Source organism: Onychostoma macrolepis, chromosome 03 (genome assembly GCF_012432095.1).
Source record: "Onychostoma macrolepis isolate SWU-2019 chromosome 03, ASM1243209v1, whole genome shotgun sequence".
Lineage (NCBI taxonomy): Eukaryota > Metazoa > Chordata > Actinopteri > Cypriniformes > Cyprinidae > Onychostoma > Onychostoma macrolepis.
Window position 1 is genome coordinate 19,023,867 of NC_081157.1, and position 14,763 is coordinate 19,038,629.

Below are 14,763 nucleotides of genomic sequence, written 5' to 3' on the forward strand. Positions count from 1 at the left end.
GTATAACTGTGCAAAAACAGAAATGTCCAGACTTGGAGGGTTACTAACAATTTTGAGGTGTTTAACCCTTTGTATCTCCCATGACAGAAACTCTGTCCCAGAGTCATGGAGGACAGGAGGCCACAGAAGTCATGTGACGAGGCCATTGGATCATTAGTGAGGCAGGAGTATGAGGCGGCAGTGGCTCACAGCACAGAGGCCCTGCTGGCCATGGGGCCCCGGACCCTGGCCCCCAGCACGGCCTTCCTCCGAAATCGTGCCCTGCTCTACCGCATAGCAGCACGACTCCAGCTGGTGAGGCTGCATGTCAACTGCATGTTTCCTTAATTTTATTGCTGAAGTGTTTAGGCAATTCATGTGCTATTAATTTTTTATACCTTTTGATTTTTGTGGCGTTTATGAATGATGTAAGTGACAAAGCAGCACTGAAAATCAGGACATACACATACCGCCAATCAGACATTCACTTCACATACTTTTATATACTGTTTTGTCACTGTTGCTTAACCAAAAATAAAATAATATTCCCATTTGTATGGTGATGTGTATTAATCTCTTTTTGCAAAAAACAACTGCAATGTTAAGATGAGCTTGACTTCAAACTCAGTTGTTAGTCTGTAAATGACTAGGTTCAAGAGTCAGATAACCATAAAACTAGCATCTGCTGAATGTATTGTTTCAGGTGAAAGGTTTGAGTACATCAAGAGAATTTTTGTTGTACAGGTTGCATTAAAAGTTAATCTACTGAGAAAATCTTCAGTGAACTTCTATTGATTTAAGTCAATAACAAAAACTAAGAACTCTTTACATTTTTGCTTTTAAATGCTTAAGTATGAATTCATGTGGACCCTATAATTTTAACTAAAATTTCTTAGTTATTAATTCACCCCATAGCATATAGTTTTGATTAGGAGAGTGGATAAGTAACAAATGACTTGTGCTTTTTTGATTCAACAGAAGGATTACGATCAGGCTGATGAAGACTGCAAGCATGGTAAGAGGAAAAAAAACAAAAAAACAACAATCATTATCAGCAGGATTTACCATTGACCCTAATCTTTGGCCTCTGTTAGTACTTTTAGTACTTTAAAAAAGTACTGTTAAATTATTTCAGGTTGAATCTGTGTAAATGTTTTTTTTTTAAAGGGATAGCTCACCCAAAAATAAAAATTGTCGTCATTTGGTCACTCTCCACTTGTTCCAAACCTGTATGAGTTTCTTTGTTCTGTTGAGCACAAAAGAAGATATTTTGAAGAATGTGGGTAACCAAACAGTTGACAGTAGCCATTGACTTCCATAATATAAAAAAAAAAAAAAAAAATACTATGGAAGTCAATGCCAGCAACTGTTTGGCTATCAACATGAGAAAGAAATTCTACAGGTTTGGAATAACATGCGGGTGAGTAAATGACAACAGAATTTTGAACTGTCTCTTTAATAGATTTTTTTAGTCAGTGTAATGTTTAATCAATGTTATAATTTTCTCATCTCTAAAAAATAAATAAATATATTGTAGTAGAAGTGTAAATCTATTTAAAAAGATGAAATGTAAAATAGTATGTCTCATCAAAATTGTGATACCTGTGAAACTGATAAAAGGCTCTCAAATAGAACCATGGCTCTCATCAGACAGCTCAGGAATATGGGATGTCTGTTTTTTTGTGTGGGTTTGATCACTCGGGTGTGTTGGTGTGTTTGTTCACGTAGTATTTGCTGAGGAGCTGGGGAAGGGAGATGGCAGTTTCAGGGCAGGGCTTCAGAGTATGCTGCTGGATGGAAGCTTACAGGAAGTGTGCACCGTTCTCTCTAAAGCACTCTATGGAGAACCACTGGTAAACCAACTCACAATTCCTTTCCAAAGGAGCTAGCTTGATGTATTTTCAAATTGATATCATGGATGTATATCTCGGATTTATCATGCTTGTAAAAGCTTTTAGATGTTTTTTTTTTTTTTTTTTTTTTTAGTGAATTATCTACATTAGTTCATTTTAATGAAAGGAATTTTAGATTATGCTGTAAACTTTACACTGTAAAACTCACAGTTTTGCTCTCAACTTTAGTTTCTCTGTAAACTTTAGTTGCACTGTATTTTTCTCCAAACTTTACGAACTAAGATTTACAGTTGAGCAAGATTTACAACTGGACTATAAACTTCAATTTTGCTTTAAATATTAACATTTTTTCCTCTTAACTTATGGTGCTTTGAAAACTGTACAATTTTGTTCTAAATTTTACATTTGTGCTGTACATTTTGCATTTGCACTGTAAATGATAGTATAACCCTTTACTATTTTGTTCTAACTTTTACAGTTGTGCTATAAACTACAATTTTGGTCTAAAATATCAAATTTTGCTCTCAAGTTTAGGTGTTTTATAAAGATTTACAGTTTCACTTTAAATTGTGAAGTTGTGCCGTAATCTTTACATTTGCTCTGTAAACTTCCATTTTTCCCCAAACCTTTAAAACTTTTAAGATTTACAGTTTTACCGGCTATACACTTCAATGTTGCTTTAAACCTAACCATTTCTCCTCTAAATGGCTTTGAAAGCTTTACAATTTTGCACTTAAATGTACATTTTGTGCTGTAAACTTTGCATTTGCACAGTAAACATTAGTTTTGTTGTCAACTGTACAATTTTGCTCTCAGCTAAGTCTTTACTGTTTTGTTCTAATTTAAATGACAATTTAGTTCAAAATGACCAAATTTTGCTCTCAAATTTAGGTGCTTTGTAAGGTTTTACAGTTTCCATCTAAATTGTAAAGTTGTGGCGTAAACTTTACATTTGCACTGTTAACTTCAGTTTCAGTTCTGAAAGCTTTACAATTTCACACAAAATTGAACAGTTTGCTATCTACATTGCATTTGCGCTTTAAACTACAATTTTGTCCTCAATTGTACAGTTTTGCTCTTAACCAAGAATTCTGTAAGCTTTACAGTTTGATTTTATAGTTTACAGTTGTGCTGTAAAATTTACAATTGCTCCGTAAACTTCAGTTTTGCTCTAAACTGTACAATTTTGCTTTCAACATTAGGAGCTCTGTAAGCTTTACAATTTTGCTCTACATTTTACAGTTGTGCTGTAAACTTTACACTGTACACTTTTTACCTTTTCATTTGCTGAAATTCACTGCATTTTGGTTGTCACAGAATGGGATCATGACTAAAGACATGACAAGACTGAAGAGGCTCCTTTCAGAAATAGAGGTCAGTTTGTCTAAATATTATTTTCATCTTATATTTCCCATGCTTAGTCTTTACGCTCTGTCAGCGTCACTTGTTTTCATTTTTCTGTGAAGACAGTTACCCTTGCCTTCAAATGACTTTCAAGAACTAGTATCTCTCACCACAGCTTTTGTTCATGACTGAGAGAATAGTGTTTATTTTTGCGTATGAATCACGAGGGTGTTCTCAATTGCAGGCTGTGAGGAGTAAAATGGCGTCAGAGTTAACTGATGAGAACGAGGAGGGTGAGTTCCACTTCAGTTTCACAATACATCCAGGATCCATTTTCGTCTCTGATATTCTAGCTCTTATGTGATGCATGGGTTTGCACTGACATGCTATCTATCGTTCTTTTCTCTTTCTTTCTTTCTTTCTTTCTTTCTTTCTTTGTGATTTTCTCCGGACAGACGTTCAGGAAGGCTGGCAGTTTCGTCCTCCTCCTCGAGGGGTCACTAGTAGTGAGGAGTACACATTGTGTAAAAGGTACATTAGTCCTGACAGCAAATAGCACTTATTCTAGTGGTGCTGATGTCAAAAATAACTGAATAATAATGTAAAATAATCTTACTTTTATTGGTTTGTAAGTCATTAAGTTCTGTTTTCTAGATTTTTACTAACATTAATCTAGAAACGTGTTCACATTATTGATTAAAATAGATTTCCAGAGTTGATTTTCTGCGTAGCTTACCTGTGCATTATTTCTCTCTTGTTGATTGATTGTAATGTGCTGTTTTGTTGATTACTGTCAGGTTTTTAGAGCAGGGTCTGTGTCGGTACGGAGCTCAGTGCACCTCGGCTCACTCTCAGGAGGAGCTGACAGAATGGCAACGGCGCTACGCCTCCCGACTCATCCGCCTCAAACAGCAGCAAGAGGGCAAGCACTTCACCGAGAACTACATGGAGGCGCTTATCGAGAAATGGATCAACTCCCTCACACCGGAGAGAGTGGTACAGTCCTCTTGACAGAGAATATCTTAACGGATCACTAGAGAGGTGTTTTGTTTCTCTCTAAGTAGGGATGTGCCCGAATACGGATTCGCTATTCTGGCACATCCCTACTAATAAGCTACAGCCAGCTTACTAAAGGGAAAATTAAGTAGTGATGCACTCAAATCAATTTTTGGTATTGCACCGTAAATTCCCCGGTGTTAAATCAACACTGCTTCCCATATGTACACCAAGCAGTGTTGATTTAACACCGGGAAATTTACTCTGTGGGTGAACATTTTGGATGGCCGAAATGACCAAAACTGTGACATTTTAATTAGCACAAAACCGATTTCTTGGTTCATCAAAATGAAAATTGTTTTTAAAAACAAGATCTTTTATTCTGTTGTTTTCAGTCGATGCATGACCCTCTTATTTGTGGTGACCTACCATCCATTAATCTCAATAAGCTTCGTGTTTTGTTACTTTTGATATAAAACAGTCTCCGCTTTCCAATTCTGTCAATTCGATCACAAACTTCCACCAAAATATGTGCCTTTGCCATTCTTTGTGGCGTGGCGGATCACTTTAGCCACCTCAGATCGACCTGTCATCTTTCTCTTTAATAATAATTATAGCACAAAATAAACATGAATAAACATCAGGAGAAATTCTGAAGTGTTATAATTGCTCAATCAGTATTTCAACAGCAGAAAGACGTCAATGTCCATAAACTTGTTAGTTAGCTGAAAAAAAAACAAAAAAACAACTTTTGCTAAATACATGCACTCCATTACTTATTCATTATTCTCATTTTATATAACCTGTTGTCTTTATTTAATGAAATTTTGGTAACACTTTAGTATAGGGACCAAGTCTCACTATTAACTAGTTGCTTATTAGCATGCCTATTTTTAACATATTGAGCATATTCTGCATCCCTAATCTTACCCAACACCTAAACTCAACAACTACCTTACTAACTATTTCGGTAATAAGCAGCAAATTAGGAGTTTGAGGCAAAAGTTATAGTTAATGTCGAGAATTGGACCTTGAAATAACTTGTGACCGAAATGTATTAATTGCGTGTAATTTAAATGTTTATATACAAGGGTTAATTATTAAATAAACTCAGTTTTGGGCTAAATGAAAACTTGGTATTAAACTTTTGGTTTATTTTGGTGCATTGCTACTCTGAAGTCTACTATTGATGTATTATACTACAGGCTGATAGCGAGACCCATGTGTAATTTACAGTATTTGCTTTTCGGCAACTCTTTGGCAACCATTCACAACACCGTAGTATAATATAATTTTACAGAAAGAATATTTTTACACGCTGCGGCCCTGTATAGTCAATACAGTCAGAAGCTGTTATCTGTGAGCTATTGCAGATGTTTCTGCTTGTCTGTTGATTTAATGGTTTGTCGTGTCATGCAGATGAATGATTGTGTGGATGGAGTTACAGTGGAGCACAGCTCGGATCTCTCAATTACCGTCAACAGCAAGAAATCATCTCACTCTTGGACATTCACACTCTACTGCAAGGTTTGGGCAATCTAAGTCTCTTTTCACAAGCTACGGAGTGGTTGAGAGTAATTTGTTTGAAGAAAATATCTTCGAATTAGTGTTCAAATCTGATCATGTATTCAAAGTCAATTTACCCAGTTAATACTCATTCTTATTGTGCATGTTATTCTGAAGAATTTTTATTTAATGTAATAAAGGTTTTATAAATAATAGCAAATAATATTATTCCTATCCCCTACGCTAACTTGTTTTTTTTTTTTTGAGTTTCTTATTTCTTGCATATGGAATTAAAATGGGTCTGTTTCATGTTAGGTTTAAAGCCTTAAATGTTGTTAGTGATCTTTTGAAAAGGATTTGAATCAATCTCCAGGAATGAATCTCAAACAGGGATTTGTTTTGTCACAAACAGCCGGTCCGGACGCTACACCGCATAGCTTTGCTTTACGATGCCAACCGGCCACATTTCTCCATCACGGCGGTCTCGGCTGGGGACGCATCTACCCAGGTGCCCCAGGAGGTGTGTGAGGGCGGCTGTCAGGAGTGGAGCGCCACCGGCCTGGTACAGAATGGCATGGACCACTGCGTTTACACTGTGGTGGTTTCCTTCAGTACAGAGATCTTCGGAACCTTTCGACAGACCGTGGTGTTTGATTTTGGCTCTGAGCCCGTGCTCATGCAGCGAGTGATGGTGGACGCTGCCTCCATTGAAGGTAGGACAGCTGGAAAATGCTTAAGTTACTTGTTAATGAATTTTAAATTCTTTTGCTCAAACCTCACGTGGTTTCAAATTGCAGGACTTTCTTCTGTGGAAAACAAAAGAACATTTTGGAGAGTTATTTATTTTTTCATACAATGAGAGTTAATAGTTATTTTAAAGATCCAAAAATGACCAAAAAAGCACTTAGAGAAGTGCGTACTAGGGCTGCATGATACATCGTTTCAGCATCAATATCGCGATGTGTGCATCCGCGATAGTAACATCGCAGGATGTGCGACGTTTACTTATATTTATGCTGATCATTTTCGCAACGGGCTCGTGTCGTGTCGCGCTGCCCGCAACATCTAGATTCTCAAATCATGTGAACGTTGTATCAGTGAGTCATAAATAGAATGCAGCATCAGTTTAATGTCGGGGATTTGTCGTGCGTGCCGCATCCGCTGTAGACAGCATCACTGATTATGGGTTATTTTGTCGCGCTGCGCTGCACCACACCACGCCACTCGCGTCCGGTGTAGACACGGTGAGAGCCACGCAGATGCACGTGAACACTCAATTCCGTTCATCTCCACGTCTATTTGTGTCTGAAATTACACATTTGCACGAAACTGTCAAAATGCATGTCTCTGCAGGTTGCTTATGGCTTAGGTGAAGGTAAACTATCGAGAAAGTAAATGGATAGTATTGGTTCACAGCAGTTTAATGTTACTGAGGCTTTCTGTGTTGTGAATGTTAATCAAACAACAAAACACGGAGAAAAATCACTTTTGTAGCTTTACAGATTTATTAGATTTAGTTTATACAGTGAAGACTATGCAGTGTTATTTTACATTGGATCATTCAATTTCTGTACCTGAATACTGTTAGACTTACCTGAAGAATATAAAGCACTGTTTATTTAATTTGTATAATTTTCTATTATATTTATCTGCGACTGTAATTTGCTTATTTTCTATGCTGATTTATTCACCTACAAAATCAACCCAATCATTGATTATTTGTTTTCCAAATAGAGCTGTTCAAGTGATCTGGCGAATTATTTTTTTTTTTCCATATCACAATATATATTGCAAAAAAAAAAAAATCCAATATCGTGCAGCCCTAGTGCTGAAAATTTGCTTTTGCAGCAAAGAAAAGAACCCTGCAACAAACCTATCCTAGCTAACTAACCTATAAATTTACAGTCTGTCTATCTCTCTCTATATGTATGTGTATGTATATGTGTGTATATGTATGTTGTATGTATATGGAAAAATTTATATTACAGAAAAAATGTTGAGGTTTTAAAAAAAAAAAACAATAATATCCTTAGTTTTTCTTATACTATCATTCCAAATTTTGGCATCGGTAAGGTTTTTTTTTTTTTATTATCTATTTTATTAAGCAAGGAATCATTAAATTAATCAAAGTGATAAAGACTTTCAGATTGTTACAGAAACATTAATCAAATAAATGCTGTTTTGAACTTTGTTCATCAAAGAATCTGAAAAAAAAAATGTATCACTGTTTCCACAAAAATATTAATTATAATAAGCGCTAGCAGCACTGATAACACAATATTAACTTTTTTTTTTAATGCATGAAGCATGTTTTATTAGATTGTGCTGGTTTTGACTCTGTGAGAACTTTTTTTTTTTTTTTTAAATTCAGTTAACTCTTTTGAAGAGATTTTTAACCGTTAAACCAAATACAGTTTGAGTTTTTAGCAAAAATAAATAGTAAAAACATATAAATCAGCCATCAATTTTCCCACCATGAAAATAGCCACAGCAGCTGGCATGGCATTAAAACACAAACAAACAAACAAACAAACAAACAAACTGTATTTTCGATCAACCAAAGTGCAACCTTGATAAGCAATAAGACTTTCACTGACCCCATACTTTTGAATGGTAGAGTATACATCTATAACGTAACTTTATGAATTTATAGCTTTCATACTCTCGCAAAACAATGGCAAGTTGAATATCTTCACCTTGATGACATTAATTCTGTCATCTAAATTATAACTCAAACACTTTATTCGAAGTCTTCTGATGCTATAGGATAGCTTTGTGTGAGCAACATAGTAAGTTATTTGTTAGTACACTTTCTGCTTATCTCCTCTACTTTTTATGAAATCTATGTATAGAGATCCAAACTGCATGCATATCAGTATATTGTCAAATGTAACCCTAGACCAGCATTTCATCATAATCCACTACCCATAATCCCACAGATCTGGAGCACTTGATGCAAGCGCGACAGCAGCTCCTGATGACAGCCAAGCGCTGGGACTCGTCATGTAAAACCATCGTGGAGTTTGTCCCTAATGAAAACATGGATCTAGAGCGCAGTCTACTGACCCGCTATCAGATCCCCCTCTCTGCAGACCAGCTCTTCACCCAGTCTGTGCTGGACAAAACCCTCACCAGAGACAATTACCAGCCCCGCTTTCACGATCTGCTCTACATTGAGGAGATCGCTCAGTACAAAGAAGTTAGCAAGTGAGTAGTCTCAGAGGATCACCCTCAGGTCTGGTCCACAAGAGTGGCTCTCTGACCAATATGTGATAGTTTGTTTAGAATGTGAAGGAGTTGGTAATTATAAAGGTGATAAAAGCACAGTAGACTAGCATGTGACAGTGTTAACTAATAATAGCATAGCAGTCTTCGTGGAAGGTTGTTGTATTTGAAGTTTTACATGAATACAAAAGCATCCAAAAGTACTAATTGTTTTACATAACTCGGAAATCATTGATAAATGTACAGTTTTGATCCGTTTACATATTGCTTACACATTTGAAGGATCTAATGCAATAGACCTCATAAACATTGTCTCATCTAGTTCTTCCTAAGATATGCTCATATTTGCAACCTGGTCATTTGTAAATGCAAATATACTTCCTGAAGACATGATAAAGGTTGTGCACCCTCACCTGGAGAATGCAGACTGGAGTTTTTAGTTTCACTGACTTTAGTCAATATGCATAAAATTTCCTATTGTTCCTTAATTAAGCCAATATTATGAAATAATTTTCAGTGATCTTTAATAGTTTCTATTTGTTACCACTAGAGGTCACTGGTGGTCTTTTTGAAAAAGCAAGTGAGCATTTCTTGTGGGAATTGTCATGTAGATGGCAGTAGAATTATTATTCTCTTTTCTTTTCTTTTTTTTTTTTTCCCCAATTTATTTGGAGACAATATGGGTTTTAAATCACAATTTTTGTTAAATATTGTGATTTAATTATTGATATTATTCTTCCTATAATTAAAATTCTTGACATGTAAACTAAGGTCAATAGTAACTGACCAACATTGCTGTATCGTTTTCCTAAACATGCTGCTTTTTTTCTCAGGTTCAACATCAAGGTTAACCTGCAGCTGGTGACCAGCTTTATGTTGACTGGCATTTCTGGTGGTGCCAAGTACGCTCAGAACGGACAGCTGTTTGCACGCTTCAAGCTGACAGAGACACTGTCTGAAGATACGCTGGCAGGGCGGCTGGTCATGACAAAGGTCAACTCTGTGCTGCTGCTGCCTGTCTTTAAGGAGCGGATGGGTCAGAACCAGCCAGCTGGAGCCAAGGAACGCGTGTATGAGGCCCTGATTGAGGAAAAAACGAAAGACTACATTTTTCTGCGGGTCTGTAAGGACTGCTGTGAGGAGCTGGGGCTGGTGGCGGATCAGGAGCTGCAGGTATGTTATGACGCATTCAGAAAGACCTCTCATGAGTAGGTTATAAAAAACCTCCCTGAGTATGTTATAAAAAAAAAATAACCTGTTTACACCCAAGCCTATTAATACCCTAAAATACCAGCAAGAACATCCTATAATATATATGATCTCATATAAACCAGCCAGAACACTCTAGCCTAGCAACACCCTAGAAACCAGCCAGAACTTCCTAATAATTTTTACCATCTCCTATAAATGAGCTGGGACACCCAGCCTAGCAACGCCCTAGAAACCAGCCAGAACACCCTAGCAATTTACTCTTAAAAAAATTAGACCGTATACCCTTGCAATGTATAGTAACCAGAACACCTTGGAAACCAATTAGCGATGCCCTAGTGACTCCCCAAAACACCCTAGCAACCACCTACACCTACAAGCCTACATGCTTGAAATAAGTCTCCCAAACTAAATAAGACTTATTGAACCTTCAAACTGTTTAATCTTTCAAGTACATTTTTGCCTATATTGATTGTTTCTTGTCAAGCTTTTCACTTCTGGTTACTTGCTGGAAAAGACGTTAATTGGTTGATGTCTCTGATGTAAATTAGTGATCGACCAAAATATATATCGCCAAGGCTGATATATCGGCCAGTATTTGGCATTTTTCAAATATCGGCATCGACTGTTAAGTTTTTGCATTTGGCCGATATATTTGAGACTTTTATTTTGACAGCGCTGAAAACAGCAGCATCTGTTCACGCAGCATTCACATTCTCCCTCTTCATTGTTTTCTGTCACCGCTTAATAGTTCTGTCTGATACGGAGAGATGTCTGTCTAATAATCAGTGAAAACTGTTAAACAAAGGAATTAAAAGGTTATTTATTATATATGCTTTTATATTATTAGTAATAGAAAGTAAAAGATTATAATACTTTGTTAGGAGGAGAGTTCAGCATCACTGGAGATGCATGATCGGCAACCTTTAATCTCGTGATTTCAAACCATGTTGTCCTTTATTTATTTGCCCACTGCCATATTCATGTAATTTTCACTGTGTGTTTGTGAAATGAGTGTTACCTGGTTTTAATTGAAAAGAAAAAAAAGATTGCCAAATACACACAAACATCCTAGATTACTCGGATACCTATTATATTTAGGGTTGGGTATCGTTTGGGTTTTTTTCGATACCGGTGCCAAATCGATACTTTTAAAACGGTACCGGTGCCTGAACCAATGCTTAAAAATAAAAAATAAATATTACCAATTAATAATTGGATTGGCCATTAGTACTAAACACATGATGTCTTTTTTATTCATACTGGATGCCAGAGGGCGCCCTCGCACAAAAAAAATCCACATATCCAGTCACAGAAGTAGCAGAACTCATGAAGCTCCGGGAAATCCTGAATATGGACAAAGGCATTGCTATGGATGTAACTGAGTAAACAAGATATAAACGTTCTGAATGATAAAACAAATACAATAAACACTCGACTATGACAATTTATAGTTTGTGTTATTCAAGCCATCTCTGGTATTTTCATAATTAAGTATATTTATAATCCATTACTAATCGATGTATTAGTAGCCTATGGAACATTTTCTGCCTCATTCTGTGACAAGAAGCTACATCAGATCACAAAAGGAACCATTTAACTGGTGTTGTGGACTAAAAAGGTTATAATGTTCTCTTGTTGGACAACAGGTTTAAAAACGTGAATACAAGAGAATTTTAGCTTTAGGCATTTTAATTTAAGCATGTTTAGCTTAGCTAGTTAATGGAGGGTTACCTGCTGCCGTCAGAGCAAGTGTAATCTCTGCATTCACGTGCTCCTCGGATGCTCTTGTTTCCCGAGTTGTGCTTTTAAGTCGGAATGTGAAAACGGCACACTCCCATTACTACAAAGATTTGTTGGACTTGTAGTATTAGAGCTTTCCGACTTGAGTTCACGTGCATTTTCTCAGTCAGGAAATTATTTTTCACGTGCGGTGCCGGTGATGATGCTTCTTGCGTTCGTTTCGGAGAAACAAAGGACAAATATTTCAATCGATCGTTCAGGCATGGCTCCGAAATCTGTGTTCTGATTCGGTTCTAGTACATACCGGTTACATAGGTACCGGTGCCATATTGGTACCGGGTTTCGGTACCCAACCCTAATTACATTGTATCCCACTTTTTTATTGATGTATTTTGAAATATTCCTTTAGATGACAACTTCTTGATTCCATAATACAACTAAAGTATGTTCATTTTACATATTTATTAATTCATTTTTAAATTATTTCAAATTTCCTAAATTAAAATGTTTATCTATCTATCTGCTGCCCTGCTTTCAAAAAAACAATATTGGTCGACCACTGATGTAAATGATGTGTTTTGGACTTTTTTTAACTTGTGTGCAGTCTGTGATCTTGTCATAGAGAGATGTGCCAATGTAATGGAATTAGTTTAAGCAGCGTACACCATTTACTGTTGTAAATTGAATTGCGATGGCAGAAACCCCAGAGACTTTTGTCATAGGCAAGACGCTGTCAGCAAGCAAGCTGCCCTACAAAGAGCAGGATTTGGCCTAATTTACCCTTTTTACTCGTCTAACAGATCCCATTTATCACTGTGCCCTGCAGCATAACACGCGCTCTCTCTCACTGTATTTTAATAGTGTTGAATCCTTTTGTCTCGCGGAATCCCTGTGTGGGCTTGGGTTTTGTGTCGCCACGTATGATAATTTGACACGGTTCCTTAAATGATTGTAAAATTGTCCCAGAACATTACAAGCCATAAGTGGGATGATAATGGATTAATTCTAATGCTGAGTATGTAAATGGACTCAAACATCCTAAAAATACCTAGAAATCAGAATTATCTCAGGTCATTCTAAACCTGTATGAATTCTTTTCTTCTGTAAAAGCAATATCTCCAAATTGTTAGTGCATAAGAGTTTTGTGCAATATTCCAAGTTTTTATATACACGCATTCGTTTTTGTGAAAAGTGGGGACATCCCATAAGCGTAATGGTTTTTATACTGTACTTACTGTATGTGCTATTGCCCTACACCAACCCTACACCTAAACCTACCCCTTACAGGAGACTGTGCATTTCAACTTTCCCCAAAAAAACCTCACTCTGTATGATTTATAAGCGTTTTGAAAAGTGGGGACATGGGTCAATGTCCTGAAAAGTCACCTTCGCCTTGTAATACCTGTCATACCTTTGTCGTTATACAAATCTGTGTCCTGACTTTTCACAAAAACACAGACAGACACACACACAGAGGTGGCCAAAACTATTAGAACACTAGTATTTTCACCAGTTGAAAAATGGTTTAAAGCCCGATTCGGACGGTAATTGTTTCTCATATGGACGTCTGTAAAAATAAATTTATATATCACCTCAGTGATAAAACTCATGGATTCGGACGGTGATTTATTCACAGTGGAGGAGCGAGTTCTGTGATCCTACGAACCGGTAACACACTGCTCACGTGGCCAGTCACATGATTGCCTGCTGTAAAAGAAATGAATTTTATTTACAAATTTATTCTTATTATTGTGTAAAATGTATTCTTATTATTCCAAGCATATATTATAATATATAATCCTATTTATTATTTGATTATTTAAATCTCTTGTTTAAAAATAGGAAAATAGATGCGCTATAGTTGTATATAATTATGTGATATAGTTATGTATATATCTGTTTATAATACACATTTTAAAATTGTATTGCACCTGCTGCTGCTGCCATAATAAAGACCCATTTCGAATGTTTACTTGCTTTTCTTTTCTTTCTGCTCCCAGTCGCTGTGGTGGAGCAGTTATGAAGTATTGTTCTTTTTAAGTACTTTCCAGCATTTCAGAAATGAATATGTATGCAAATTACACCAAAGTACAACAGTTACCGTACGGTGTTCGGGAGTGCTCAAAAAGGGTTTAAACACTTGACTTTTCAATCGATTTCTTCTCGTAAACTCAGAGATGTGGATTCGGACGGCAATTAAATTACCACACGACCTTGGTGTTTGTCAAAAAACAGTAGGTAATTTGGCCAGGGATTTTTATGGGGCTGGTGAGAGATAAACACCCACATCCTGGATTTGGATGGCAATTAAATCACCAACTACCGCCTGTAAACAGTGAAAATCACTTGCGTTCCCCTGAGAAACAATTACCGTCCAAATAGGGCTCTTAGGGCTTAAGTCAGTTATTTCAATCTTTTGCTGTAGTGTTTCAGTAGGAAATATCAGTTTACATTTCCAAACATTCATTTTGCCTTTAATTGTAATAATCCAGTGAGGTTTTTAGAAGGACTGCTACCTGCACAACTATACACAAGTGCACCGAGGGCAAAAGCTGCTTTACATGCAAAGGATGCTCACACCAAATGTTGATTTTTAATTTAGTTTGTAGAAGTTAATTGAACATGAACATTTATTTCTGGCATTATTTTTAGACGGCATACTCATTTTACAGCATTTTCCACAAGTGCCTAAAACTTTTAACAGTACAGTAGCTTTGCAGGGAGGTTTCTTGAAGCATCTTGGAGACGTTGTTCTGGATTGAGTCTGTCTCAGTTTGTTGTGTTTCTTCATGTCTGTCCAGACGGATGATGATCAGATCAGATCAGATCTCTGTGTGAAGCACTGGCTGTTGTCAGACAAAAATCTCACTGGATTATTACAATTCATGGCAAAATGAATGTTTGTATA

The 14,763-nt window shown here is 36.6% G+C and overlaps 1 protein-coding gene across 2 annotated transcripts in view; it reads left to right on the forward strand.

Annotated features, from left to right (window-relative positions):
* Positions 1 to 14,763, forward strand: part of helz (helicase with zinc finger) — a 66,485-nt gene that overhangs the window by 2,437 nt on the left and 49,285 nt on the right. For both annotated transcript variants that reach the window (XM_058771480.1, XM_058771481.1), the window contains exons 2-12: positions 88 to 294; positions 958 to 994; positions 1,708 to 1,832; positions 3,150 to 3,206; positions 3,421 to 3,469; positions 3,632 to 3,707; positions 3,974 to 4,172; positions 5,592 to 5,699; positions 6,091 to 6,391; positions 8,618 to 8,885; positions 9,737 to 10,076. In XM_058771480.1, coding sequence (XP_058627463.1) covers positions 106 to 294; positions 958 to 994; positions 1,708 to 1,832; positions 3,150 to 3,206; positions 3,421 to 3,469; positions 3,632 to 3,707; positions 3,974 to 4,172; positions 5,592 to 5,699; positions 6,091 to 6,391; positions 8,618 to 8,885; positions 9,737 to 10,076 — 1,749 coding nt within the window. In that variant the 5' untranslated portion in view covers positions 88 to 105. The remainder of the gene's footprint in view (positions 1 to 87; positions 295 to 957; positions 995 to 1,707; positions 1,833 to 3,149; positions 3,207 to 3,420; positions 3,470 to 3,631; positions 3,708 to 3,973; positions 4,173 to 5,591; positions 5,700 to 6,090; positions 6,392 to 8,617; positions 8,886 to 9,736; positions 10,077 to 14,763) is intronic.